Source organism: Lingula anatina, chromosome 7 (assembly GCF_051362555.1).
Source record: "Lingula anatina isolate TDL-2025a chromosome 7, LinAna3.0, whole genome shotgun sequence".
NCBI lineage: Eukaryota > Metazoa > Brachiopoda > Lingulata > Lingulida > Lingulidae > Lingula > Lingula anatina.
Genome location: NC_141773.1, coordinates 15,272,571 through 15,297,965, shown reverse-complemented (window position 1 = coordinate 15,297,965; position 25,395 = coordinate 15,272,571). Strand labels below are relative to the sequence as shown.

General features: G+C 35.9%; 1 protein-coding gene across 2 annotated transcripts in view; it reads left to right on the top strand.

The window, feature by feature from the left end:
- LOC106171953 (sortilin-related receptor) overlaps positions 1–25,395 on the top strand; it is a 34,450-nt gene that overhangs the window by 1,467 nt on the left and 7,588 nt on the right. The window contains exons 2-37 of one of the 2 annotated variants that reach the window (XM_087017015.1): positions 2,569–2,799; positions 3,236–3,397; positions 4,113–4,180; positions 4,905–5,073; positions 6,145–6,249; positions 7,235–7,404; positions 7,856–7,985; positions 8,347–8,415; positions 8,732–8,926; positions 9,348–9,436; positions 9,707–9,882; positions 10,167–10,365; positions 10,731–10,865; positions 11,317–11,399; positions 11,817–11,989; positions 12,278–12,534; positions 12,903–12,984; positions 13,371–13,562; positions 13,812–13,950; positions 15,438–15,638; positions 15,765–15,875; positions 16,321–16,440; positions 16,901–17,032; positions 17,341–17,586; positions 18,022–18,180; positions 18,611–18,739; positions 19,138–19,287; positions 19,793–19,924; positions 20,617–20,757; positions 21,457–21,574; positions 22,135–22,322; positions 22,575–22,693; positions 23,190–23,321; positions 23,872–24,030; positions 24,809–24,890; positions 25,268–25,366. In XM_087017015.1, coding sequence (XP_086873141.1) covers positions 2,569–2,799; positions 3,236–3,397; positions 4,113–4,180; positions 4,905–5,073; positions 6,145–6,249; positions 7,235–7,404; positions 7,856–7,985; positions 8,347–8,415; positions 8,732–8,926; positions 9,348–9,436; positions 9,707–9,882; positions 10,167–10,365; positions 10,731–10,865; positions 11,317–11,399; positions 11,817–11,989; positions 12,278–12,534; positions 12,903–12,984; positions 13,371–13,562; positions 13,812–13,950; positions 15,438–15,638; positions 15,765–15,875; positions 16,321–16,440; positions 16,901–17,032; positions 17,341–17,586; positions 18,022–18,180; positions 18,611–18,739; positions 19,138–19,287; positions 19,793–19,924; positions 20,617–20,757; positions 21,457–21,574; positions 22,135–22,322; positions 22,575–22,693; positions 23,190–23,321; positions 23,872–24,030; positions 24,809–24,890; positions 25,268–25,366 — 5,242 coding nt within the window. Of the gene's footprint in view, positions 1–2,568; positions 2,800–3,235; positions 3,398–4,112; positions 4,181–4,904; positions 5,074–5,284; positions 5,390–6,144; positions 6,250–7,234; positions 7,405–7,855; positions 7,986–8,346; positions 8,416–8,731; positions 8,927–9,347; positions 9,437–9,706; positions 9,883–10,166; positions 10,366–10,730; positions 10,866–11,316; positions 11,400–11,816; positions 11,990–12,277; positions 12,535–12,902; positions 12,985–13,370; positions 13,563–13,811; positions 13,951–15,437; positions 15,639–15,764; positions 15,876–16,320; positions 16,441–16,900; positions 17,033–17,340; positions 17,587–18,021; positions 18,181–18,610; positions 18,740–19,137; positions 19,288–19,792; positions 19,925–20,616; positions 20,758–21,456; positions 21,575–22,134; positions 22,323–22,574; positions 22,694–23,189; positions 23,322–23,871; positions 24,031–24,808; positions 24,891–25,267; positions 25,367–25,395 lie in introns of both variants that reach the window. The other variant, XM_087017016.1, reaches the window with a different exon arrangement.

The following is a 25,395-nucleotide window of genomic DNA, read 5'->3' as shown; positions in this document are numbered from 1 at the left end:
TTACAACATGATTTTATTTACATATGGTTAATAATTAAGCCTAAAGTATGTGAATACATGCTCTGAAATTAAAACTAGTGTGCTTGGTAAATGAAGCATGAACAGTACAGGCTTGCTGAAAGATAGTGAACAGTTTAAAAAATTAGAATAAAATCAAAAACATTACAACTACTGTTTTGATTGGACTGCTGGAGATTTTCATACTGACCACTGAATTATTTTGACAGTGTTTAGTATTTACCAAATTTCATACTGTATTTAATCTAAAGATTGGTCAATTTTAAGTCATACAAGTAGTTTCAGGGGTTTCTAGTGACAGTGTCCAGTAGGCTAGAATAATAATAATAATAATAATAATAATAATAATAATAATAAAATATACTGATATGAGATCATCTGTCTTCTCTGCTTTTTCCACCATTATCAGTATATCACAGTAATGATAACTCTGTAGTTGCCAGGTAAGGTTTATGCTGGTAACCCTATCTGTATTATTATTGGAAGCGACATTTTTTATAACTCAGTAATGGTCTATAGAAGGACTTGCGAGTCATGCATGATGATTCACTGTGGAAGAGGTAATTGTTCAGTAGATTTCTACAGCATATGTTTATAATCCACCCCTCAAAAACATTTTGTTTGTAATACAAATAGAAAAAAAAAAAAAAGGATTCCGAAGTTTTGACATGCCATTTAGCTGTTGTTATTGGGCCTATGCTAAAGTATGTCTCTCTCAAACAAGGACTTATTTAAAAAGCGGCTTGTATTTTTTTAAAAGCAAATACAAGCCTCTTAAAAGCATTCCAAAATATACAGAACTAGTGTAATGTAGTACTGAATCAGTCTGTCAGCATATGATGACTGTCATTATTATTATTATTATTATTATTATTATTATTATTATTATTATTATTATTATTATTATTATGTCATGTGGGGGCTTCCATTAAAGCTTTACTAGTATTTGCATTTGAAGGGTGTTGTTCAAAGTTGGTAAGGCTCTATTTTGTGAAATACTTCTAGGCAACTTTCGGTTTTCTCTATAGACCTGATATAGATATAACATCAGTGCCATATCAGAAGATGGCAGGACACAAATGGTCCCTCAGGTGTTAACTTAAAGACTTGTACTGAAATTGTTCAAAAAGGTAACCTAGCCAGCTTCCTTTCCTAAATAATTGAAATAATTGAGCCACAATATAAGTTAATGGCTGGCACAGAAAGCTTCAGTTTAGAAGTTACTGTAAAGGGAATGGCGGGTGCAGGCATAGACTGATACAGCCTGTCATAAAGATCACTTCTAGTTTAGCCAACTTAATGTGGTACGGTCCATCTCTGCATGTTGTTTGTTTACAGTAATGACTTCAAAATTTCAAATGCCCCACTCACTCCAGTATTTTCTATTTCATTTTTTTTTTCTTTTTTATGGATTCACAAAAAAAAAAAATAAATAAAAAAAAAAAAAAAAAAAAAAAAAATAAAATCCCAAACTTACTTTTCACATATTTTGAATTGATCAGCTATTTTATTTTACACATAACCAGAAAAAACATTGGAGAATTATTTCTGATTCTTTTTTTTTCAAATTTTATAAGTAGCTAGCAAGTTTGCCCAGCTCACCAAAAGGTGCAGGGGGGACAATTAAATGATTAGGTAGACTCTGTTTGGTGAGCTATCCATAAACTTTGACTTACTGAGATGAATAGAATAGATCTTACTTTAAACTGGAACCATGACTTATTTACAGACTTAAAGAACCATGGGAAAGATGAAAAAAGAATGAAAAAAAATCTTTTTTGGTTGAAAGTGAACAAATGCAGTTTCTTAACCTGATAAGTTTTATATTCTACATAATGTTAAATAAATATCATTTAGTGCGTGTATGAGTGCATATGTGTGCAAGGGTGTGTTGGTGTGTGTACAGGCATTATAAACCAAGTGTGTATTTTTAGAAAAGTATCTATAACTGTCAGGGTGGATTGTTGTTTATCATGCATGACTGGGATCTTTAGTATTCAAGGTGCATATGACATTATTTTGATTTATGATATACTATAGTCAGTAAACTTTATATAGAATAATACAATTATTGTACTTGTATTTTTGAAAATAACTATTCATAAACAGTGGTAGTTACAGTTCCCTGACAATCTGAATTTGAATCAGTTCTAAGTTAACATCTTGAACAAGCATCATTGATGCTTTTAAGCATTAAAATCACACTTCTCAATTATTTTCCTAAAAATCTTTAAAAATTTTAATTTTACCAGGAAGTTCCCTAATAATGTAACATACGACAGCGCAAATCAGATTGTTACTTTTACTTGTTATTGTTAAATTTTTATGTATTCCCCTTTTTTATTTAAAGTTGTGCTTTTCTCCTACCCATTTAAAATGCATAAAATTTGTTTCTCCTATCACAAGGTGGATGATAAGGGTAGAGCATATCAGACAAGTTTTCTTTAAACAGGGTGAAATAGAACTTTTTTGTGTCCTGCAACCCATTTCAAATTCTGACCTTGCAAATACTGTAGTGCTGACTGATTTAATTTATCTTTTGCTCAATAGGTGGAGCTGCATGACTCTCACCATCAAATGATTGTCCACTGGGCTGGAGAGAACTCTGACGTCATAGTAGCACTGGCCAGGGACACCAATGTTGATTCACCAAACTTTAGCAGCGACCTCTATGTCTCCAGTGACTATGGGAACTCTTTCCGCCACATTGCGCTGAAGTTGAATCGGACGAAGAATGCAACCATCAGCCAGTTTTATAACAGTCCTGTGTATAATACACATGTGAGTGTATGAAAGCACATTTTTTATCATGTCAATTGCTTGGTGAAAGTTTTATATTTCATTTAGCTCTTTATGTACACCATAAGAAACAAGCTGAGGTATTATCAACTTTAGCTTGTTTCTTTAAAAGTTAAATTCTTTAACTAACATAAATCAAATAAATCACTACATGAGAAGCAAAAATTTTTTTTTTAATCAGAAGTCGTGTATCGCTCAAGTTTTACTAATCTGAGTTACATATATATTAATGTACGTAATACTTTATGTATCAAAAGTTGTTACCTCATATGTAGATTAGGAAAAAGACTGAGCATTTGATAAACAAGTTTCAATGCCATAACCATTTTGGTTGATTATGGGATTTATAGGATAATATTAATCAGTCAGTCAATTAATTAACAATTTCTCATGATATATATGTACACTTTCATTTCAGTACTTGTTCACAGACATCAAAAACAACTATATGTTTGTCACCACAGACTTTGGGAGGACCTTCACCAAGGTCCCTCTCAGCTTTACCCCTAAACAGGTGGTCCCCCACAGGTCTATCCCCAATATTGTACTGGCTCAAAATGAGGATGATCCCTATAAACTGGTAAGTATTTCATTAATTGATGTTTATTAGTATAGAAAAGGTTATCTCAGAATGTTTAAGTCAAATAGAAAGTGATGTAAGTAAACTGCTCAGTATTTTGTTTTTCTGATATCAGACTAAGTATGTTTTGAGCAATTTAAATTGATAGTTTTACTCAAATTGAAGATTACCCATATAAACTGTAAAATATATTTTTATTCTGAAATAGTCTTCCGTGCATAATATGTTTTGGACAACTTACAAGGATAGTTTTACTCAAAACGAAAGTGGTCTGTATTAACTGCTATGTATATTATTATTCTTTAACTAATATTATTGCAAATTCTCTTTGTACTAAAGCTAAAATAGAATATTTTTGCTCAAAATGAAGAGTGCTCTTGTCGGAAGATCGATGCTTCACGACTCTAACAAAACCAAATGTACTAATCGTGAAATGAGATTATTTTAGAATTATGTGTGTATTAGATAGGATAGAGGCTTGTCATCATTACTTAGATATATGTATATAAGTTGGATTTATCTGATATATAGGCAATGTTCAAATTAATTCCACTTAATATCACTGAAACAATCGGCTCCATAAGATTTGTTTGTGATAATTGATAATTTGAGTTGTAAAGCACCAAGTTGAGGGAGGACCTCTACTGTATTTGTGTTGTGCTTACAATATGAAGTTAATACAAGAATTATGATATATGATATAACTGTATTTTAGCTGTGGTTGTCCCGAGACTTTGGGAGGTCATGGTCAATGCTGCAGAGGAACGTCAAATCATTCCAGTGGTGAGATAATCTTTTTTTTTCAGATTTATAAAGATCCATTAAAAAAAAAAAGTTGGTGAAACAAGACTATGGTTAGCTCACCTCAGTGCCATGTGTTGGTTGAAATTTGAGTTGCAATAGCAATCAATGTTGTTATCCTTTGGCAAGAGTGACCACTATTTTGTAGCACAAGTTTTATTGTTGTAGAACTTGTTACATAAATATACCCCTGTAAACATGTTATCATATTTGGCATACACTCTACTATTATCTGTGGTAACAAGTGGCTGCTCAAGATAAGCTAACAACTGCATTATCCATATTTAACAATGTTTTTGTGTGAATACACGAGCATGCTGGCCTGAGTTTTAGATCCAGTGTACCAGCTTTTTCAGTTTCTAATTATCATACAAGATGGGCATGAATTTAAGCAGTGCTTATTGGAACCTCAAAATCCAGGCAGCTGAATGCTCTTTTGAGAGATGTGGTAGACTGAAATTGTTGCCAAATATCAGAGCTGATAAGCATGCACTTATGGATTGTAAAAAAAAAAAAAAAAACTGGCCTGCATCCACCTGAAAGTTAATTGTAGTGTAAGCAGGCCTAAAACCATTTGGACCACATAAGTTCGCATTATCTCTCAAAAAAAAAAAAAAAAAAAAAAACTGGCTTTAACAAGTTCAACACACTCATATGTATAAATATACAGCACATGCACCCTGAAGGTCACTGTTTTTATTTTCAGGGGCACTGGTATAAATAATGCCTCATTGTACTTGGAGCGCCTGGAACCCACAGGGCTATCCACTGTGATAAAGATGCACAACTATGACCCACTGAACATCAGGACGGTGTTTGCTGATGTGGTGGATTTTGAAATCAAGAATGATTATATGTTTGCCACCAGGCGTATGGTAAGCTGGAACAACACTGAATGATCTCTCTCTCTCTCTTTCTCTCTCTCATGAATTATTACATATTAAGTATATTTCCTAGCTATCCATTTCTGTTTTATGCCATTTAACTGTTTTGTATATAATTTGTAATAAGTACATTTGCATTAGAGAAAGGTATTAAATGTGTAATTTGGAGTTAAACCTCGCTCTGTTATTGATTTTTAATTAGAGAGTTACAGGCAGTCAAAAGCAGAATTTAACTCTGCAACTTTGGGTCTCGGGAAGGGACGGGCTATTCCAGAGAGCTCGTTTTCCATCACAATTATTTGAGAGGGTAAGAATGCCCCAGTGGCCACTGCAGCAGACAGCAGCTCCATCTGTTGGCTTTTTTAATGCCGCCTGCAGTGCCATCTATTATTCCTGCTTTCTGCCTTTTTTTTTTTCAAGTTTTGATGTTTGAATAGTAATGAGGGATTTCAGTAAATGTAAATGAAAAATTAAGATAAATAAGATGAATAAAAAAAGAAAAAATAATAAACAGATTAAAATCAGATTTAGGAAAAAGATAAACAAATCAGCATTCCATCCCATTTTTCCAACCTTTGCATTTTACTGAAATTCCTACTGAGAGCTGTGTGTCCCAGAGAAAACGTGTATTTTGTTCTCTCTTAGACTTACAGTCCTGTGTCTTAATGACTGAAGGGTGTTTGTATCATGCAGATCCATACTCCATGTTTTAATATGGAGTTAAAATTCAAACATTTCACGACCATTTAAAATGATTCCATGATATCACAACACTGGTAAATTTTGTCTACCCACAGAGTAAATACAGCCGTTTCGAAAAGAAAAGTTGATCTTCAGTTCAGTATGTGAGATAACAAAACCCTTCTTTCAACTAAAGACAGCATGCTTTCTTTTGTTAACATTCTTCACATTTCAGTGTTACAGTAGGAATATGCAGAAGCCACCGTATGAAAGCACCAGATAGGATAGCACTCACACGTGTACTTCTGATTTGTGTCATTGTTTGTGTTGACTATATAGGATATAGGCTTGTGAATGTGGTATTATATTATTACATTATAGTCCCTCACAGCAGACTCCCATCATAACCAATCCCAGATACTCTGGGTTTCCCACAATGGAGGCTCTTTCTCCCGTGCACGGTTTCCAACCAGCTTACATGGATTGGTAAGAATAAAATATAGCCTACACATCCAAGAGAAAGGAGGTTTCTGTGAATAAAACCCTGTTCCCATACCTAGATCGATCAATTAGGATTGGCACAGGGGTTTCTTTCTAAATTGCATTCAGCTTAAGCGGATCTTATGTCTGGCATGCTTACTGAAGCTGTCAGGGGGTAATTAATTATCGTTGAGCAGCTTCATTAGGCATGTCAGACATCTAAGTCATTTGATTTGAATGCAGATAAGTGAGAAACCCCTCGGAGATGGGTTGATCCTGCTAAATCCATCTAGGTATGGGAACGGGGTCTAAGAATCGGTGGTAGACATTCCTAACGATTCCTCATGCTGAAACAATACCCTTCCCAAGCTTAAATTTGCTGGGTACAAATGATTTGAAACACTGCATTTGGTGGTTGAACATTCTCCAATTTAACTGAATTAAGGAAAAAATGTGGAGGAATACGATAAAGGAACTTGAGCCATCTTTTTTGTTACTGAAGCTAAGAAATGTGTTGAGATTTGCTGTTTTAGTTTATTTACATAGTAATTAGTGTGAACATTTTTGTGTATGTTTAACATCTCATTTATTCACAAGAAATATATTTTCATACTTTAGCCATAAACAATCACATGTAACTTTGATATATTTGTGATGTCTATGCTTTTGTGAAAAATTTGATAAGGTGCATATATTTGGAAGACTTCTTAAAAACAAGTCTTATTATAATTTACAGTTGAATTTATTACAATATGGTCTTTAATTTTCTTTAGATATTAATATTTTCTGAAGTATCTCTCCAGTGTAAAGTTATCAAATAATTTAAATTAGAACAATATTTTCAAGATTCATAGCAATAATAATAATAATATTAATAAGAATAATAATTATAGAGTACACAATGTGTAAATCAAAAACTTCCCCATACCCATTTCTACTGGTCTTATTTTCCTGACCCTAATCCACATGTACCCAATGTTATCTTATACAGGACTACTACATAGCTGATGCCTCAGAAGACCAGGTGTTTGCCTGTGTGAACCACAACGCCACCCTCACTCACCTGTACATCTCAGATGCTAGTGGCACCAACTTCTCCCTGTCCCTGGAGAGGGTGGTCTACTTCAACCCCAAGGGAGCTCTGAAGGACACCTGGTTAAGGTAGGGCAGAGCAAGAGGGATCGCATTTTTTTTTTACCAATTTGATTTTTCTTTAACCAGAGAAAGTATATTTAATATTTAATATATATATATATATATATATATATATATATATATATATATATATATATATATATATATATATATATATATATAAACACACACACACACACAGTGGCTGAATAATCTTTATTATTATTATTGGTGGAAGAAGTTGTGTATATTTTTAAACACTAAACTACACAGTTTGGACATATAATGAATTTTATCATATGGCGGAACATTCTAATTTGGCAAGAAATTGTGAAATGTTTCAAGACACATTTTTTGGGGATTTAGTTAAAATACATGAAGACGTGCGCACCTGCACACATGCACTCATACGCAATCACGCGCATTCACACTGTGAATTGCTCATATGCATATGCATTTTCTCTCCATTTATGAACAGGTATTTTGCTGACGAATCCTTTGCTGACATTCACCGTGTTGACGGGCTGCGTGGGATATACATCGCCTCTCAGCTGGCCAATGGCACCCTGGATCCTGACAGACAGGTTACCCTGATCACTTATGACAAGGTAACTATGGCAGATTTTTTTTATATATTATATAGGTACTTGTAAACAATTCTTTCTTACATTAAAAAGACAGAAGCTTGTTTCACTTCAGAATCATGTATAATTTATCCAAAATGCCAAGCTTGATCCATTGTGACTTAATGCTGTATGTAAAAATATTATGATGTTTCTCCAAATTTATCCTTGTTCTGGTTCAACATTTTGAATTCAGTTGAATTGTTCTGGAGTTTGGCTGAAGTGAAACTTATCAGACAGATGCCAGAAAATGTACATCTATAATAAACAGATAAATTGACCTATAATTATAGCTATAATCAATGCTATTTCTTTAAACTAATTTCTAAACCATATTTCTCGTCAGGGAGGTATGTGGGAGAGGATAAATGCTCCGTATCAGGACAGTGAAGGAAACCACACTCATTGTTATAGGGTATGTACTCTATTATGTGGATGTTACAGTTCATACATCTGTGGCTCAGTGTGTATGCTTTTTTTTTTTTCAAATTTTGTAACATCCCATTCAGTTCAGAGTATTATGTGTATTATATATTTTCATATATATTTATTATTTATTTAAAAAATGTTAAAATTAAAATAGTTCGTTTATTGTTATTATTTAGGAAAGAAATATGACTGTTTGATATAATATGCTGTTGATAGTATGTAATTTTAGTAGAGGATCAGATCAAACAGTCATCTTTTATATATTGGTGTGTATTAGTTTTAATGGCTGCCTGTCATTTCAGTTCATGGACTGCTCTCTCCACCTCACCCAGCGACTTCAGCAGTTGTACCCACGGTCCCGCACAGCTGAGATCTTGAGCAAGGCGTCAGCACCAGGCCTCATTATGGCTACTGGGGTCACCAATGTGACATCATCACTGCGAGATCACTTACCCAATATATATCTCACGACAGATGCTGGGGCCAACTGGAAAGAGGTGAGTGGGGTGTGGGTATTGCAGTTATGGCAGCACCATTTGTTCATCTTGTTAACTTATGTTGGAGGTGTGGTCCTTGAATTAAAAAAAAAGAGATGGATAGATATATATAAATGAATGATAAGAAAAAAAAATTACATGTAGAAGAATAAGTGAAAAATAATACTCTTAGTTTATAAGCAATTAAGAATATAATTTGTGTGAATAAGATGAATTGAAAAAAAATGTGTGTACCACATATAACAACTTTAATATTAAAATTCTTTAACAACTATATTGAATTTCATTTTTTCTCTCTTTTGCTACTGTTGTCAGGTTTTCTGTCTGACTGCCTCTGGAGGAGGAAATGATTACTGGGGTATTGGAGGTTAACATAGAACTAAAAGAAAATATTCTCACAAATTAACTGTATACTCTGCAGGTACTGAAAGGCCAGCATTTCTACAACTTTGGTGACCACGGCGGGTTAATAGTGGCCGTCCGACAGTATGAAATGACCAATGAGATTTTGTAAGTAGTTGTTTTCCCCATGATGCCTGGATAATTGGCGTGTGTTATAGATTTCTGACTTTTTGGTCATTGTGGGCTGCTAAAAACAATAATGAGATTTTTCTGAGTATTGGCAGTTTTCTGACTTCTTGGGAGCCCAAGTTTCTTGTTCGAGCCATTGTTTGAAGAATCTGTCACAAGAACTGTAACTTCGAGTCCATATCACAGTAGAAGAAATAATCCGCTGGATTATATTTCATAATAAATTTGAAATTTATTACTAAAAAACAGATACTCATGGAATGAAGGAGAAAGCTGGGAAGTTTTGATCTTTGGTCCTGAGAAGATAAGGGTATATGGCGTGCTGACGGAGCCAGGGGAACACACCACCATCTTCTCTGTGTTTGGCTCCAGGAGTCCGATCCACAGTTGGCTCATCATCAAGGTCAATCTGACCTTTGTGTTCAGTAAGTACAGTAATTATTCAATAATTTCGAACAGCACCACTTAACAATTCCCCCCCCCCCCCAAAAAAAAATGTTTACAAATGTAGTCTGTTATATTTAGGAATGTTGATTCAAAAGTATTGAAAAGTAAGTCTAGGCTTCTTGTCAGAAAGTCTATCTATAATACTGTTAATAAATTGCATTGGTAAATGGATCAAGTTTTGATGATGCATTTGGTCTTTTCTTCGCTGGTATTATATATGAGGGATTATAGTAACAACTTTATTCTAACTCTTTGCCATTAGATAACATAGCCTGCAGGGGAGATGACTACAAGGAGTGGACCCCCTCTGACCCCACAGAAGGACATGGTAGGGGATGCCTTTTGGGGCGCAAGGTGGTCTACAATCGCAGAAGAGCTCATGCCAAATGCTTGAATGGCAATGACTTTGATCGTCCAATCAGACAAGAAAACTGTCTTTGCTTGAGGGCCGACTTTGAATGGTAGGGAGAGGGCATAGATTGAATGATTGTTAAATGTATCAGTTGAAAATACAGGCTGAATTTATTGTGTACTCTCTTGCCTACACTGGATATATATGTATATATTTATATTTATCTCAGCAGGTATCTTTAGCAGTCTGTCTTGATGCATCTACCCACATTTCTTTTGAGCCTCATGAACTAGTTCTTGAAAGACTGCAAGTTTTAGCTTGGTCATCTTCAAGTCAATCATTCAAATTTTATATTCTATACTCAACCTACTTATAAAAATTTTACAACACTTTCTAATAAAAATTTTACTTAATAAATTATTAGAAAATACAGCTCAGATTATAAATACCCATCATGATATCTCTTTGTTTCAGTGACTTTGGCTTCAGACTGCAGTATGGCTGGGCACCGCGGTCCTCCAACTGTCTGTATGACGCAACATCTGGCGTTGACGTCCACAGAGTGCCCACAATCTGCCCCGAGGGAGGGACCTACTTTAGAACAAAAGGGTACTTTTTTTTGTTGTCATTAGTTTGTTAGTGAAATCAAATAAATAAGATATCAAACATTTGTCACAGAAGAAGTAATTTTTTGAGGTACACATGTTCTGATAACAGTTGACATTTTCTTCAGTCTGCACTAGTAACAATGATTTTTGATCATTTGGACATGAATGACACCTATTGATGTCAGTGCAGTCTGAATAAGTTATCAGGTTGACATCAGAATGTTACAGTTATCTAAAAGATTAACAGTTGTGATGATCTGATAGCAAAGGGTACCTTTTTTGGGAGCCAAAAATACCATTGGTCTAGGCAGTCCCCTGGACTCCACTCCATATTTTCCAACTTTTCCACTAAATGGCAGCCTCATATAATGATTCTTATGTGTATAATGATTCTTGAAAGTAATAGGAGGCAGTATGGAAAACTCATTTGATTCCATGAATAATATTTCCAGATATCGTAAAGTACCTGGAGATACTTGTCAAGGAGGGGATGAGGCGAGGTATGGTCCAGATAGACTGTTCTGCCCTGTTGGAGGTAAGTAAATGTGATGTGTGCATGCATGCACATGCGTGTTTTTCCTTTCATTATTTTCATCAGTGAGAATGCATATGTGTGAATTGTCATGTAAATGGTTGCACAGGTGAATATATAGCCTGTCCATGGATTAGTTTGAGATTAATTTATTTACTTGGAGATGAATATAAACCTTATGATATCTGTATGTTTTATGTGCCATTTTGCGATAAGAAGTAAAAAAAAAAATAAATAAATAAACGTTTGACCCATACTTTTCTTCTGTCTTTAACCTGATCATGATAGCCTTACTAAGCTTACAATAATCACAAAATCTTATTTTCTTATTTTCTTTTTCAAAATCTTTATTTTCATTATAAAATGCTGTTTAGCCAAATCTTGTAGCCAAATGCTAATTTTCAAGATCTTCTCCTCCAGTAAAGCCAGAGTTTCTCCTGTACACCAGACGTACTGTGGTCCAGCGCTATATACTGGGGGACAATACTACAGAGACCATAGCTCTGCCCCATCTCTACAACACCATCGCTTTGGAGTATGATTATAAAGGAAACTGTATCTTCTGGGCAGATATCAGTGAGGATTATATTAAGGTAGGGGTATGATAAGGAAGGGGGATGATATACAGTCAGTGGCCTTAATTGCATAAAAGTGCTGTACACATTTGCTTCAGAGCTCACAAAATTAAAGTAAACTGATAAAAAAAGATGAACTAAACTTGAAATAGAAGGTAAATTAAAGATAAATGCAGTCAAATAGCTAGTGCATAAACAAATATAGCAAATTATATAGTAAGTGAAGATATGGTTTAAATAAAAATCTTTCTAAAACTTTAAAGAAGTGCTCTCAGGGCACTGTAATAACTATTATTTCCCTTGCAGAGAATGTGCCTCAATGGCACCGACACGGCAGAGGTTCTGGCGGAGGGACGACTGGAGTCCGTTGAAGGCCTTGCCTTGGATTGGACCTCGGAGAACCTCTACTTTGTGGATGCAGGCCGTCGTGTGATTGAGGTGATGAAAACTGATGGCAGATTCCGTAGAGTTCTCATCGATGGCTCCCACAATCAAACCATACCACACACGAACATTAAAGTTCTGGACAAACCCAGGGCCATTGTGGCAGACCCAGCCCATGGGTGAGTTAACTCATGATATCAAGTGGTACCTTCAACTATCCTGCTCTCTGATTATTCACTGTATGCCCTAGATAATTACTAGTTCAAAATTTAGTTATCAAGTGATAAAATTGATTTGATAAGTTACATGTTAGAATAACATCAAACAGCCACTTAGAAGGTTCCACCAGGGATAAACCAAATCAAATTTTCCTCTTAAAAAAAAAAAAAAAAAAAAAAAAAAAATTAAATAAATAAAACTGTAGTTGGAAAGAATCTTGTTTAAGAGCTCTTCAGTGAGTTTGCTAGAAAAAAGAACTCAAATATTGTACTTAAAGAGTGAAAGTAAAAATAAAAGGTGTTTTAAGGTAGTTCTTGTGCTGTTTCAGCTCTATCTACTGGACGGACTGGTCAACAGAGCACCCGCAGATTGTCAGAGCCTGGATGAATGGAGACCCAGAGTCCATTCAGGTATCTTGTGTTTTCACTGAGGTCTTAACTAGTTGCTTTAAATTGTTCAAAGAGTCTGTGAAGTAACAAACTATGGATAAATATATGATAAAGGGATGACAACTCATTTTGGCATGAAAAGTGTCTTAAACGGATTTTCCTGAGGTAGGCGACAATGTTCAATACCTACCAATGGTTAATGAATCTGTCCCGTCATACTTTCTTTTTCTTACATCATGAAGAGTTTTCAGTTTAAACCTTCACTTAGCATATTTGAGTTACATATCACAATTTTAGTATATCAGCTTAGCATTTAACCTAGCACATTTAGGTACAGTCTAGAAAAATGGCTTGATGGTTGAACTTTTGTTTCATAATTCATTTGATTCATATTTCCTTTTCCATAGCGTATTGTGTACAGTACACTATATGTGAAATGGCCCAATGGACTGACCATCGATGCCCAAGCTAGCAAGCTATACTGGGCAGACGCCTACCTTGACCACATACAGTACTCGGACCTGGATGGCCGGAATGTCCACACAGTGGTCAGTGGGCGTAGATATGCCCCTCATCCTTACTCAATAGCTGTGTATAAGGTAAGTGAGTAGCACCTGTCCTGGGATCATATGGGAAACACTAAAAACATATTCATATATATTGTTTGGGAGGCAGAATCTTCCTTTGAGGGGGGGGCGGGGGGTATTGTCCAGGGGGTATTGTCAGGGTGGGGTGGGGTGGATTGTCCAGGGATTGTCCAGTGGGTTGATTGCCCAGTAGTAGTAGTAGTAGTAGTAGTATTAGAAGTACTAATAGTAGCAATAATGACAATACTGGTCACTCTTCAGAATGACATCTACTGGACAGACTGGATGTTACAAGGCATCCTGGCAGCTGACAAGACCACTGGGGCGGGACTGCGGTACATCAAGTCTGACCTGCCAAGGATCATGGACCTCAAGATCTTCTCAAAGTCTTCCCAGGCCAGTAAGTCATCTTCTGTTCTATTGGTTAATAATAAGGGGTTGGAGATTTATTGGAAGGAAGTTTAAAAGTTTTTTTTATTACTTAATACTCTACATTTATTTAGGTATCTCGATGGTAAATTTTTGGGTGATGTTAATCAGGACTTGCTCTTCTCATGTTTTGAAGAAGACATTTTATTACCTTATACTCCTATTTGTAATCTGTGAATGGCTGGTTTCCTTCAGGTCATTTATAGTGAGTTGTTGATGAAAATCAAGAAAAAAATCAGAAAATGCAAGCACCAAGTTGCTTGAATCATTTGATTTGTGTGGACTATAAATTGGTGATGCGTATGAAAACAAAACATCCGTGATGTGTGATAATGTTATTCTTGTGGTTCACTGACTGAACTTAGTCATTTTTGATATTGCGTATTTTGATTATCAAAGTTCACTTACAGTCCTAACTCCAGCAAATGGTGAACATTTATTGTTCAGTTTCTGTCCCTCATTGTGCACAGATATCAATATTTGTTTATTGTCTTTCAGCCATAAGCCCTTGTACACTGGTATCAATGTTTCTTTCCTGTCTTTCAGCCATAAGCCCTTGTACACTGGTATCAATATTTTTTCCCTGTCTTTCAGCCATAAGCCCTTGTACACTGGTATCAATGTTTCTTTCCTGTCTTTCAGCCATAAGCCCTTGTACACTGGTATCAATATTTTTTCCCTGTCTTTCAGCCATAAGCCCTTGTACACTGGTATCAATGTTTCTTTCCTGTCTTTCAGCCATAAGCCCTTGTACACTGGTATCAATATTTTTTCCCTGTCTTTCAGCCATAAGCCCTTGTACACTGGTATCAATATTTCTTTCCTGTCTTTCAGCCATAAGCCCTTGTACACTGGTATCAATATTTTTTCCCTGTCTTTCAGCCATAAGCCCTTGTACACTGGTATCAATATTTTTTCCCTGTCTTTCAGCCATAAGCCCTTGTACACTGGTATCAATGTTTCTTTCCTGTCTTTCAGCCATAAGCCCTTGTACACTGGTATCAATATTTTTTCCCTGTCTTTCAGCCATAAGCCCTTGTACACTGGTATCAATGTTTCTTTCCTGTCTTTCAGCCATAAGCCCTTGTACACTGGTATCAATATTTTTTCCCTGTCTTTCAGCCATAAGCCCTTGTACACTGGTATCAATATTTCTTTCCTGTCTTTCAGCCATAAGCCCTTGTACACTGGTATCAATATTTTTTCCCTGTCTTTCAGCCATAAGCCCTTGTACACTGGTATCAATATTTTTTCCCTGTCTTTCAGCCATAAGCCCTTGTACACTGGTATCAATGTTTCTTTCCTGTCTTTCAGCCATAAGCCCTTGTACACTGGTATCAATATTTTTTCCCTGTCTTTCAGCCATAAGCCCTTGTACACTGGTATCAATATTTTTTCCCTGTCTTTCAGCCATAAGCCCTTGTACACTGGTATCAATATTTTTTCCCTGTCTTTCAGCCATAAGCCCTTGCACAAATGATACCCACTGCAGCAACCTGTGTATGCCAGTTCCTGGGAAGTCTCATCCTACTGTGAAAAGCTGCAAGTGTGGTGGAGATAAAGTGATTGTGCTGAATCCTGATGGAAACGAGCAGTGTGGCTGTAATGGGACCCAGTATGAGGGGCCTGATGGTTATTGTCGTGAGGGGAATGGAACAAGTAAGTGTCGTTGATTCTCTCTCTCTCTCTCTCTCCCTCTCTCTCTCTCTCTCTCTCTCTCTTGAAAGTCACTTTTTTAGGTGCAGGGTGATAGTTGATCAAAGGGATATCTTTTTGACCTTTTAGCATCCTGTGGCCCAGTAGATTTCACCTGTGCAAACCAACACTGTGTTCCTATCAACTGGAAGTGTGACCACGACAATGACTGTGGGGATTTCAGCGATGAACGCAACTGCCGTAAGTAAAACCACTATTATGTCTTCCTTGGTGCTACATTGAACATTCTGTTGTCTTTGTCACACTGCTGCACCTTGCATACATTTCATTATGTTACAGTTCTTCTAAAAGAATTTATACATTGACATACAAAACACATTTTCATTGAGGTCACTTTTCATCTAAACAGTCTACACTGGCACACCTAACATAGTTTCACCAACATCGTTGTTCTATATTAAACAATTTACACACTAGCACACCTAACCCACTTATGCACTAGAATAGGAACAGAAAAAAGGCAATAAGAAGAAAAATTAATTTACAAAAACTGACACAAGGTTACCAAAGAGTTGATGATCTTTAAAAAATTCAAATGTTTCATCAAAGCTGTTATGTTCAACATCTTGCAGCATATATAAGCATAATAGCTTTCTTCATTTAAGAAAATATATGTATATTTCAGCGTATGTAACGTGCAACAGTTACCAGTTTTCTTGCCGCAATTCCTCCAGATGTATCCCCAGCAGATGGCGCTGTGATCATGACAATGACTGTGGTGACAATAGCGATGAAGAAGGCTGTGGTATGTTCTGCTGATTCTTAAGTCTCAGAGAAAACAATGTTCTTGTCACATATGATTTGATAGAAATAGCTGAAGTCATCTTCACACTTATTTGATAGTGTATCTCAATAACTTAAAAAAAGAAAAGTAATATTTGAGTTCTATACATCATATTTCTTATACTTCAAACATTATAGATGGGTTGGGAGGCTGAAAAATGATGAATCAGCATTTTGTCACCCCTTTCATAACATAATATACTTAAATCTTTATTATTTGATATCCTTGGTGTGTGTGTGTGTGTGTGTGTGTGTGTGTGTGTGTGTGTGTGTGTGTGTGCATGTGTGTACTGTGTTTTCAGTGTAAGACTGCTGTATATTATATACACCAATGTTTTTAGAATATGGCACCTGTATAATATATGTTTTCATTGTTTTCAGTACATAGCACCTGTGTAATATATATGTATCAATGTTTTCAGTATATGGCACCTGTGCTTCTAATCAGTTCCAATGTGATAACAGACGTTGTGTTTCTGTTCGCTGGGTATGTGACGGAGATAATGACTGCAGGGATGGAAGTGATGAGAGACACTGTAATGCCACAACTACTGGTAAGTGTATCTGATACAAAACCATATTTAATTAATTAATAGATTAAATTAAGGCTAATGGGTAGTTATTTAAATATTATGTACTTAATTATACCCTTATGTAATGTTTGAGAAAATGAAGATGTACCTTTTACATAAAACTGGTGTTTTTTCCCCTATTTGTGTAATTTTCATTTCATGACACCGCTAGTTGTGCTGTTACTTAACCTCATTGTATAACACTAGTCTTGTTCTTGAAAAATCACACCTGTTTTGGTTGTTATGTGTCCCTGTTCAGGACTAATTTCATTTCAATCTCCTGTTCTCAGCTGCTCCTGGCACTTGCTCAGCATCACAGTTTGCCTGTCGAAGCGGCCTTGTTCCTTGTATCAGCTCTAGCTGGAAGTGCGACGGAGACCGTGATTGTACAGACGGCTCGGACGAGGTGGGTTGTGAGGACAAAACATGTCCGTCGTATCAGTTCAAGTGTCATAACAGCAGCCGCTGTGTCTACAGGACTTGGTTATGTGACGGTGACAACGACTGCGGTGACATGTCTGATGAACAGCATTGTAGTAAGTATTGTTTTTCCTGTCTCAGCTAACACAATTGAAGAAATGTGTAGAATAGCAGTTGAGATTATATACACATCTCAAGTAAATTTACAATTTTTGTGAAACTACATGTTGTGATAAAGAAATCAGTTGATATAGGTGCTTTCAGTTGAATATTTGTACTTGGCTCTTGAAAAATGTACAGAGCTCTGTAAATGTTCATATAACAAATTGCTATAGCAGAGACACTTACATTATCTGTGCCGCAGCCAAGCAGGTTTGTAGGTCTAAAAAATCTATCACCTGAGTCATATAAAGCTGCACTGGATCTGATAGAATTTGGACCAGAAGCCTTTATATAGTTTAGTGTTATTTTCCACAGGTAAGTAGGCAATTTCCACTCCACTATCACGTAGAGAGTAAAAACATTTTATTTCATGTTATTTTCTCTCCCAGATACCACCACTCCTGCCCTTACAACTGTCTCTTCACCTCCAACAACCAGTGGACAATGTCAACACTATCAGTTTCGCTGCAACAATGGTCTCTGCATATATGTGGGACAGCGATGTGATGGCATTAATGATTGTGGAGATTATTCAGATGAATATTTTTGTAAGTAGTGTGTGTGTGTGTGTTTGTGTGTGTGTGTGTGTGTGTGTGTGTTCAGTTGTGTCTGTGTGTGTATGTGTGTCTGTGTGAGTGTGTGTGTGTTTGTGTTTGTGTGTGACATTTGTCCCAGCCAGAGCTACATGTATTTTCTTTTTAGGTTAGCAGATTTCATTGGGTAAATTCAACTTAATTTGAAAATTTAATGAGGCCTTAGAGTATTGCACATGTAAAATATGCAAAGAATGCATTTAATTGCATACATAAAATGTGCATGTATGATAAAAAATTTCAGTAGAGGCCTCTTATATGTAATCAATGAAAATTATGTTGAGGTATTTTGTTTAACTTTGATGTAACAATGAATATTTAATGTTTCTTTGCAATTGATCATTTTGAAACAGCCCATAAATGTTGCTTCTTTTCATCATACAAGGCAACGACACATTAGCAACGTGCAGCAGTACCCAGTTCCAGTGTAACAACGGAGAATGTATCTCACGGTTCCTGCGCTGTAATGGCTACCCAGAGTGCGGGGACAGGTCAGACGAGGAGGCTTGTTACAGTAAGTACATGAGCATGTACGAAGAACACATATAAAATAGACAGTGGTCGGTATATTGTAGTGTGTTTGGTAAAGAGAATCACTTACTTTGGAAATAAGTTTTATGAAACGCCCGTGTTTTATTCTTATCACATGAGTATCATCAGGCTGAATGCACATGGGTTTTCTGGTGTTAATTGAGCTGTGAGGGATTTTCACTCAAGGTGGTAATTGGCAGAATGACTTGGTTATAGACAGGGGCATGTGGTATCCGTGATCCCTGTTCCTGCTTGGGCCTGTTGATGGATATTTATTGCTTTGTTGAGTGAAAGAGTGAAATAGAGCTCTTGGTATATTTTTTAAATCTTAAAACTTGGTACAATTACATCCGGAATTAATATCAATATTTACGTTTTCAGCCACCACACCATTACCCACAACCTGTAACGCCTACGAGTTTGAATGCCCTCCACCACACAACCGTGTCCACTGTATCTTCAGGTCTTGGGTTTGCGATGGTGATAATGACTGCGGCAATAATGCTGATGAGCAAAATTGTCCTAGAAATAGTAATAAATATATTTTTGTTATCATTGTTATGGACTTCTTGGAAATTTCACAAATTTATATTGGCTTAAGTTAATTTGAAATAATGTGATGATTTTTAAAAATGAAATGTACTGTTGATATTGTTAATAATTATTAAGATGAGATAAATCCTGTAGTTAGTCCAACATGATTTTCCATCTGAAAGTTGGCCCAGGTTACTGTGAATCTCAGGATTTTTGATGTCTATATATGAGATTCTATACACCTTAGTCCAATTAACTTCATTTGATCTTTTGCAGTAATACTGAATGAAAGTTTCATTTTGTATAGAACTACTGCTGTACTAACTTTGCATCATCATGATCGTTATTGTCTAGTTGATGCCAACACAGCGTAGACTTTGTTTGACAACAACATCACTTATCAAGAAATTGTTAACAGTGCAATATGACATGTAATAAGAAATTGCATAAGCAAATTTCATAGTGTGTCTCATATTGAAAATCTTAAAATATGAAATTCCAGTTACCTTACCTACATGTAGCAGCAGTCAGTTTGAGTGTCAGATTGGTGGGGGATGTATTCCGCGTACCTGGATTTGTGATGGCGACTCCGATTGTACAGATGGTTCAGACGAGTTCGGCTGTGCTTCTACAGGTATTTTCAAATGTTATTTTGTTAATGTCAGACAAATTGCCATTTTATACTGAAAACACTGCCTTGTATTTGAATATATTGGTTAATTTAGTGGTTAAAACCATCATATAGCCAAAAGTTTTAATGTATGTAGATATTGTACCACCTTTTTAACAGCTGTGACCAAGTCACAGTGACACCATGAGGTCAGTGCATCTTACCTAAGGGTTAACTCAGTGGACCAATGCAAAGATTTTCGGTCATCTCGAAAGTAAAAATTGAAGTTTTGTTTAATATAACACTACGTACACTTTGTCTCAGTGGGGTTAACGGTCAATCTGGGGTTAACAATCAATCACAGTTTACCTGACAATTTTTTGGCCCTGATGTAGACTGGCTGTAGACTTTCTCTCCACCCTGGGGTGGATAAATTCTCACCACCGCAGGGTCACGCCTGCATCCTCATATTTTGTAGGCAGATGCTCAAACCACAAGGCCGTATGGCCTGTCACAATATATCCATTATGTGATCTCAAGCCAGTTTTGATCCAAAGGCAAAACTATGAACTCAAATACTAGACACTCACATAGATCTGCTTGATGTTTTGTAGCCACTCCAACAACATGAGTGTCCAGTATTAGAGTTAGTGATTTTACCTTTGAACAACACAGCTGGAGGAATCTGAATTTACATTTTGATAGTTGTGGTTCAGTTCCAGTCTTTTGGTCAACAACGCCCCGGCTGTGCCCGAGTGGTCAGGTGGCCTGCACTGACCACAGCAATTGCCTGCACCATTTTCAGTTCTGCGATGGACACTACGACTGTTATGACAGCAGCGATGAAAGGGACTGTGGTAAGGTTTTGAGTTCCCATATTTGTAAAAGGGCTTTCAAGCTTAAAATTGAATCAATTGTGAACAAATGTGCAAAACTTTAGAAATTGTAATAATGATTACTGAACTTCTTGTGAAACAGTTGTTAAAGCAGGGAAAATATTTGGAATAAAACCATATAGCAAAAAAAAAAAAAAAAAAAGTATGTAAATCTGAAAGAATGCATGAGAGGAAGGAAGCAAAAGATACCAAAGGTAAGCTTATCCTATAAAGATGCATTTGAAATCAAATTTTTGCACAAAAGCCAGCCAAATGCCACTATGTAGTTTCAAAAAGTGTAACTTGGAGAACTTTCAAAGGAAATCGTTTCATATTACCTGAAAAATGATTTTTGAACAAATATTTTCTGCTTTCTTTCCATGTATATAACAGGGGGAGATGAGTAGGTCAATTTGCAACCAAAAATTTGAAGAATGTGCAGTTTTGAAGCTCTTTTATTACTGACTTAGTGATTAATTCAGTTTATCCCTTGGTATGTTGACACAACTTGAGTTATATAAGAAACTGTAAGAAACTGGTGAAAGCAGTTTTCATTACTGGGATGCCACGCTCAGTTCAAACGTATCTTCAAGATACAAATAAAATTCAAATAACTTATTTTCCTTAATTGTGCACTTTAAGACAGACATTGAAAAAGTTGCAACTTAAAAAATATTTCAGGAGCCCGTCATTATTCAGTGAGTGATCTTGTTGGAACAGCTGGTGTCAACAGCGTGGCTGTGAGATGGCACCCTCCCTCACCTGCACCTCCTAGTTATACTTACATGCCAGCTTATAGGTAAATTGTACAAGTGATGGCTTCCTACCAGTGCACCTATATAAACACACTGAGCTGTACAACAGAGCTGGCCTTACTGGAAAACTTATTTATCGAAATCAAATGTTTTATAGCGCATTCAGAACAACAGACTAACAGATATGCGGATCAAAAATGGCCGGCCCACTTGAATGCTTGTTGCTTAAGCCCTGAGGGGAATCTATACAGTGTCTGTTTGGGAGTTAGGCGACAAACTTTTCAGTGGGTCGCCATATTTGATCTGCGATCTGTTAGTTCGCTGTTCTGAATGCTCTCTTAGAAGGTTCGCATCAAGATGAAGTACTTTGAAGTTAGATTTTTATTTTGAATTAGCTAAAAAAAGCTCATTTTTGGATTTTTTGTAGTTTGTTGATAAATAGTTCATTCCTGGAGCATCTGACATGGGGGTTTCACATTTTTCATGAAAATATTTAGAACATATACAAACTTTTTATTAAGAAAGTATTACAGTATTTGATATGTTCATAATGAACGCCATTTTAATACTAGTCTTAACAAATTCTTTTTCTTAAATTTTAAAGGACCAGTGGCATGCAAAGTTTTAGGAACGTAACCAATGGGAGGCTTCCGTCGACCGCTACAAGCTACAATTTCACGCGTCTCTCGCCTGCCACACAGTATTACTTCAAGGTTATTGTGGATGTTACAGGGCCTCCAAGCCATGGTTCAGATCCTGTGCTAATTCTTAAAACAAGGGACGGTATACCAGGTATACAGATTCTCTCTCTCTCTCTCTCTCTGTGTGTGTGCGCGCGTGTGTGTGCATGCTTGGGGTGAGTAGAACACTGCTTGTCAAATGCTTTGGATAACTCTTCTTTTTGCTTGCTGAAATTAATTGTAGTATTTTACTTTCTGACATCAGTCTCTCTCTCTCTCTCTCTTTCTCTCTCTCTTTGTGTGTATGTGTAAGTTTAAACAAAAAAATATACAAGGTATCAAAGTGTATAATTCATACTTCTAGGCCCCTGCACAGATTTGATATATCAACTCCATGTCAGTTCGGATAGTTTGGAGGAATCCACCTTACAGCTGACCTGGAAATCTCCATTACAGCCAAATGGACGGATATTAGATTACAAGGTACAGTGAAGACTGTTCCAAAGCTTATATAAAATAATAAGTCAGTGGAAGTCTTTTTAGAATAATGAAGATACTACTGATAATGATAGAAAGTGTATCCAGTTAGCCTCACTAATCAATTTTCCATCTATTTTCCATTTGTTAACTGGTTTTAAGAACTAGAAATTTTTAAAATAAGTTGCAAATTTGTCTTTCTATTCTTAAGGTGTTCAGTAATTTTGGGGAAACCTTGCATACAGGAAGCCTTACATTGGAGTCGTTCACTTGGCATTTTAGCCCCCAGAATCCATTTCAATTTACCATTATATTAAGAGAATTTTAAGTATTTGTAATTCAGGGGAAAAAAAAACTCTGAATCGATCCCAACTTGCTAATCACAATGATCTTATCATTTTTTCTTCAGGCAGTACACAATTATCATCATTTGGAAAATTCATTTGTTCATTATTGTTGACATGAAGCAGGTATTAACTATTAGGGATGGTGTACCTTCCAGGTGTATTACATGCGTTCTGATGGTAATGCATGGATGATAATGCTCTATTCAATATCTACACCCTCCCCACCTGGTTCAACAGTGCAGTATCTGGTCAAAAACTTGGAGTTTGGCCATAAATACATTTTTAAGGTAGGTGATGTGTATACGTGTGTAACTAATACAATGACTAAAGTACTTAACTAAATGTGACCTGGTGAGAAAGTGTTCTCTCCAAATAAATTGTGAAAATTACTACGTATAAATTAGTTCTCAAGTTTGTCATTTTTGTTTTTTATGTTTTGAGTGAAATTCAACAATCTCTGTCTCCGTTACAAGTAAGCATGACCCCAAAATAAAGTCTTAAATTTTAAAAACAGAGTTTATGGATTGTGAATTGGTTAAGAGGAAGTGTTAAATTTTCCAAGAAAATTAATTTCGTGCTATATAAACATCGGAAGGGTCTAATACAGTAATGACTCCATCTTTTTATTGGGCAAAAATTATCTTATTTCAGAGACAAAATGTTAAAATCATAAAAATTGTATTTTCATATAGCATTTGTGGTGCTTTTATGCATAGAATAGAATATTTCCCTTCTTTTATAACTGCATATACAACATAAATTGGTTGAGTAAGAGGCAATACATGGATCAGGATGCTGTGTAGAAAGAAGAATACTGATTCAGATTTTTCTCTCCAGGTGGCAGCGGTGACTGTGGGGGGAGAGGGAGATGCCACAGCAAACGTCACTGTCAACTTCCTGGCTGACCATCCCACTGATGAAGTCAAAGATGTCAGGTTTACAAGTTCGAACACAAATATCACTGTCACTTGGAGTCCTGACACATCAGGCCGTAAGGTATGGAGAAAGAGCATCTGTGGGGACTCCTAAATTTAGGCTGAAGAAGTAGTACTTCTTCTTCAATTCTTCTTCTTCAATTCTTTCCACACTGGCTGGTGTTTAGGGCACCAACAAAGATTTGCCACTGTTCTCTGTCATGAACTAGTTGCATAATGGTTTCCCTAGTTTAAGTATTGCGTCAGACAATGTGTGTTTCATGACCATGGTTTTGTTTAATACAGATAATGGTTTAGATTAACAACAACAACATTCATTTATTTATAGAAGAGCACAGATTTAAATATAAGTTTTGTTTGATTTTGCTAAAGCTAATATAATTGCGAAAAAATTAATAATCTTTATTAAAAAAAAAAAAAAGAGCACAGTGTTTATAATACATATTTCATTCGACTATTGCTGATATGACTTCAGGCAAATGTTTGATTTTGTCTTTGGTCTTTTAAATTAAAACCAACTTTCAGTTTGAATTCCTTTGTTAAACTGACCCCTGGTCTCTCTGTCTCTGTCCTCCCTTCATAGATAGTGTAGTAAAAGAACATGTTCATATATGATGGGTGTTTAAAATTTTTATAGAAGAACTCATATGTTTGTCCTGTATCTTCTCTTTGTTTAGTACTTTCTGGGCTGGCATTATATTCAGCTTCTTGTCCAAATTGATGCAGATATTGGGTAACTTGCCTGAAACTGTTAAAATGTTGAAATCATTTTGCTGTAGGTAAATCTGCAAATAACATGTACCATTTTCTTTGTTTTACTATTGTTTTTTATATTTCAGCTCGGTTACAACATCCGGTGGACCGATCCTCTTAATGCTTCACATTATATCAATGTTAGTGACAGCACCCACTCCTATACAAGTAAGACACAGTTTATCAATTTGGAGAGTGTCATTGAAGTTTGTATTATGTTTTAAAAAATGACAAGATTCTGGGACAATAGTTTCGTATCTAAAGTATAGGTATCTTCAGGAATTTTTTTCAATCAGATTACTTGTCCTAAATCAAAAGTTCATATGAAGTTCATGAAAGAAATGGAAATAAGTATTCCTAAGGTGTTGTAAATTTGATCTCACACACTACAGATTAAGGCAACAGAAAAATGTTAAAACTTACATTATAATTGTCTGAAAGAACACCAAGTGTGTGTGTGTGTGTGTGTGTGTGTGTGTGCGTGCGTGTGTGTGTGTGCGCCATCATTTGTATAATTATATTTATACTGTGTTTTTTTCTTCCAGTTAAAGACCTTGCACCAGGGACAAACTATAACGTTCTAATACGTTATGTAAATTCAGTTGGGTATGGACCATTGGTGGAACAGGTAGTAAGAACTCAAGGTAAGTCTGGTAGATAATGGTAGAACTTT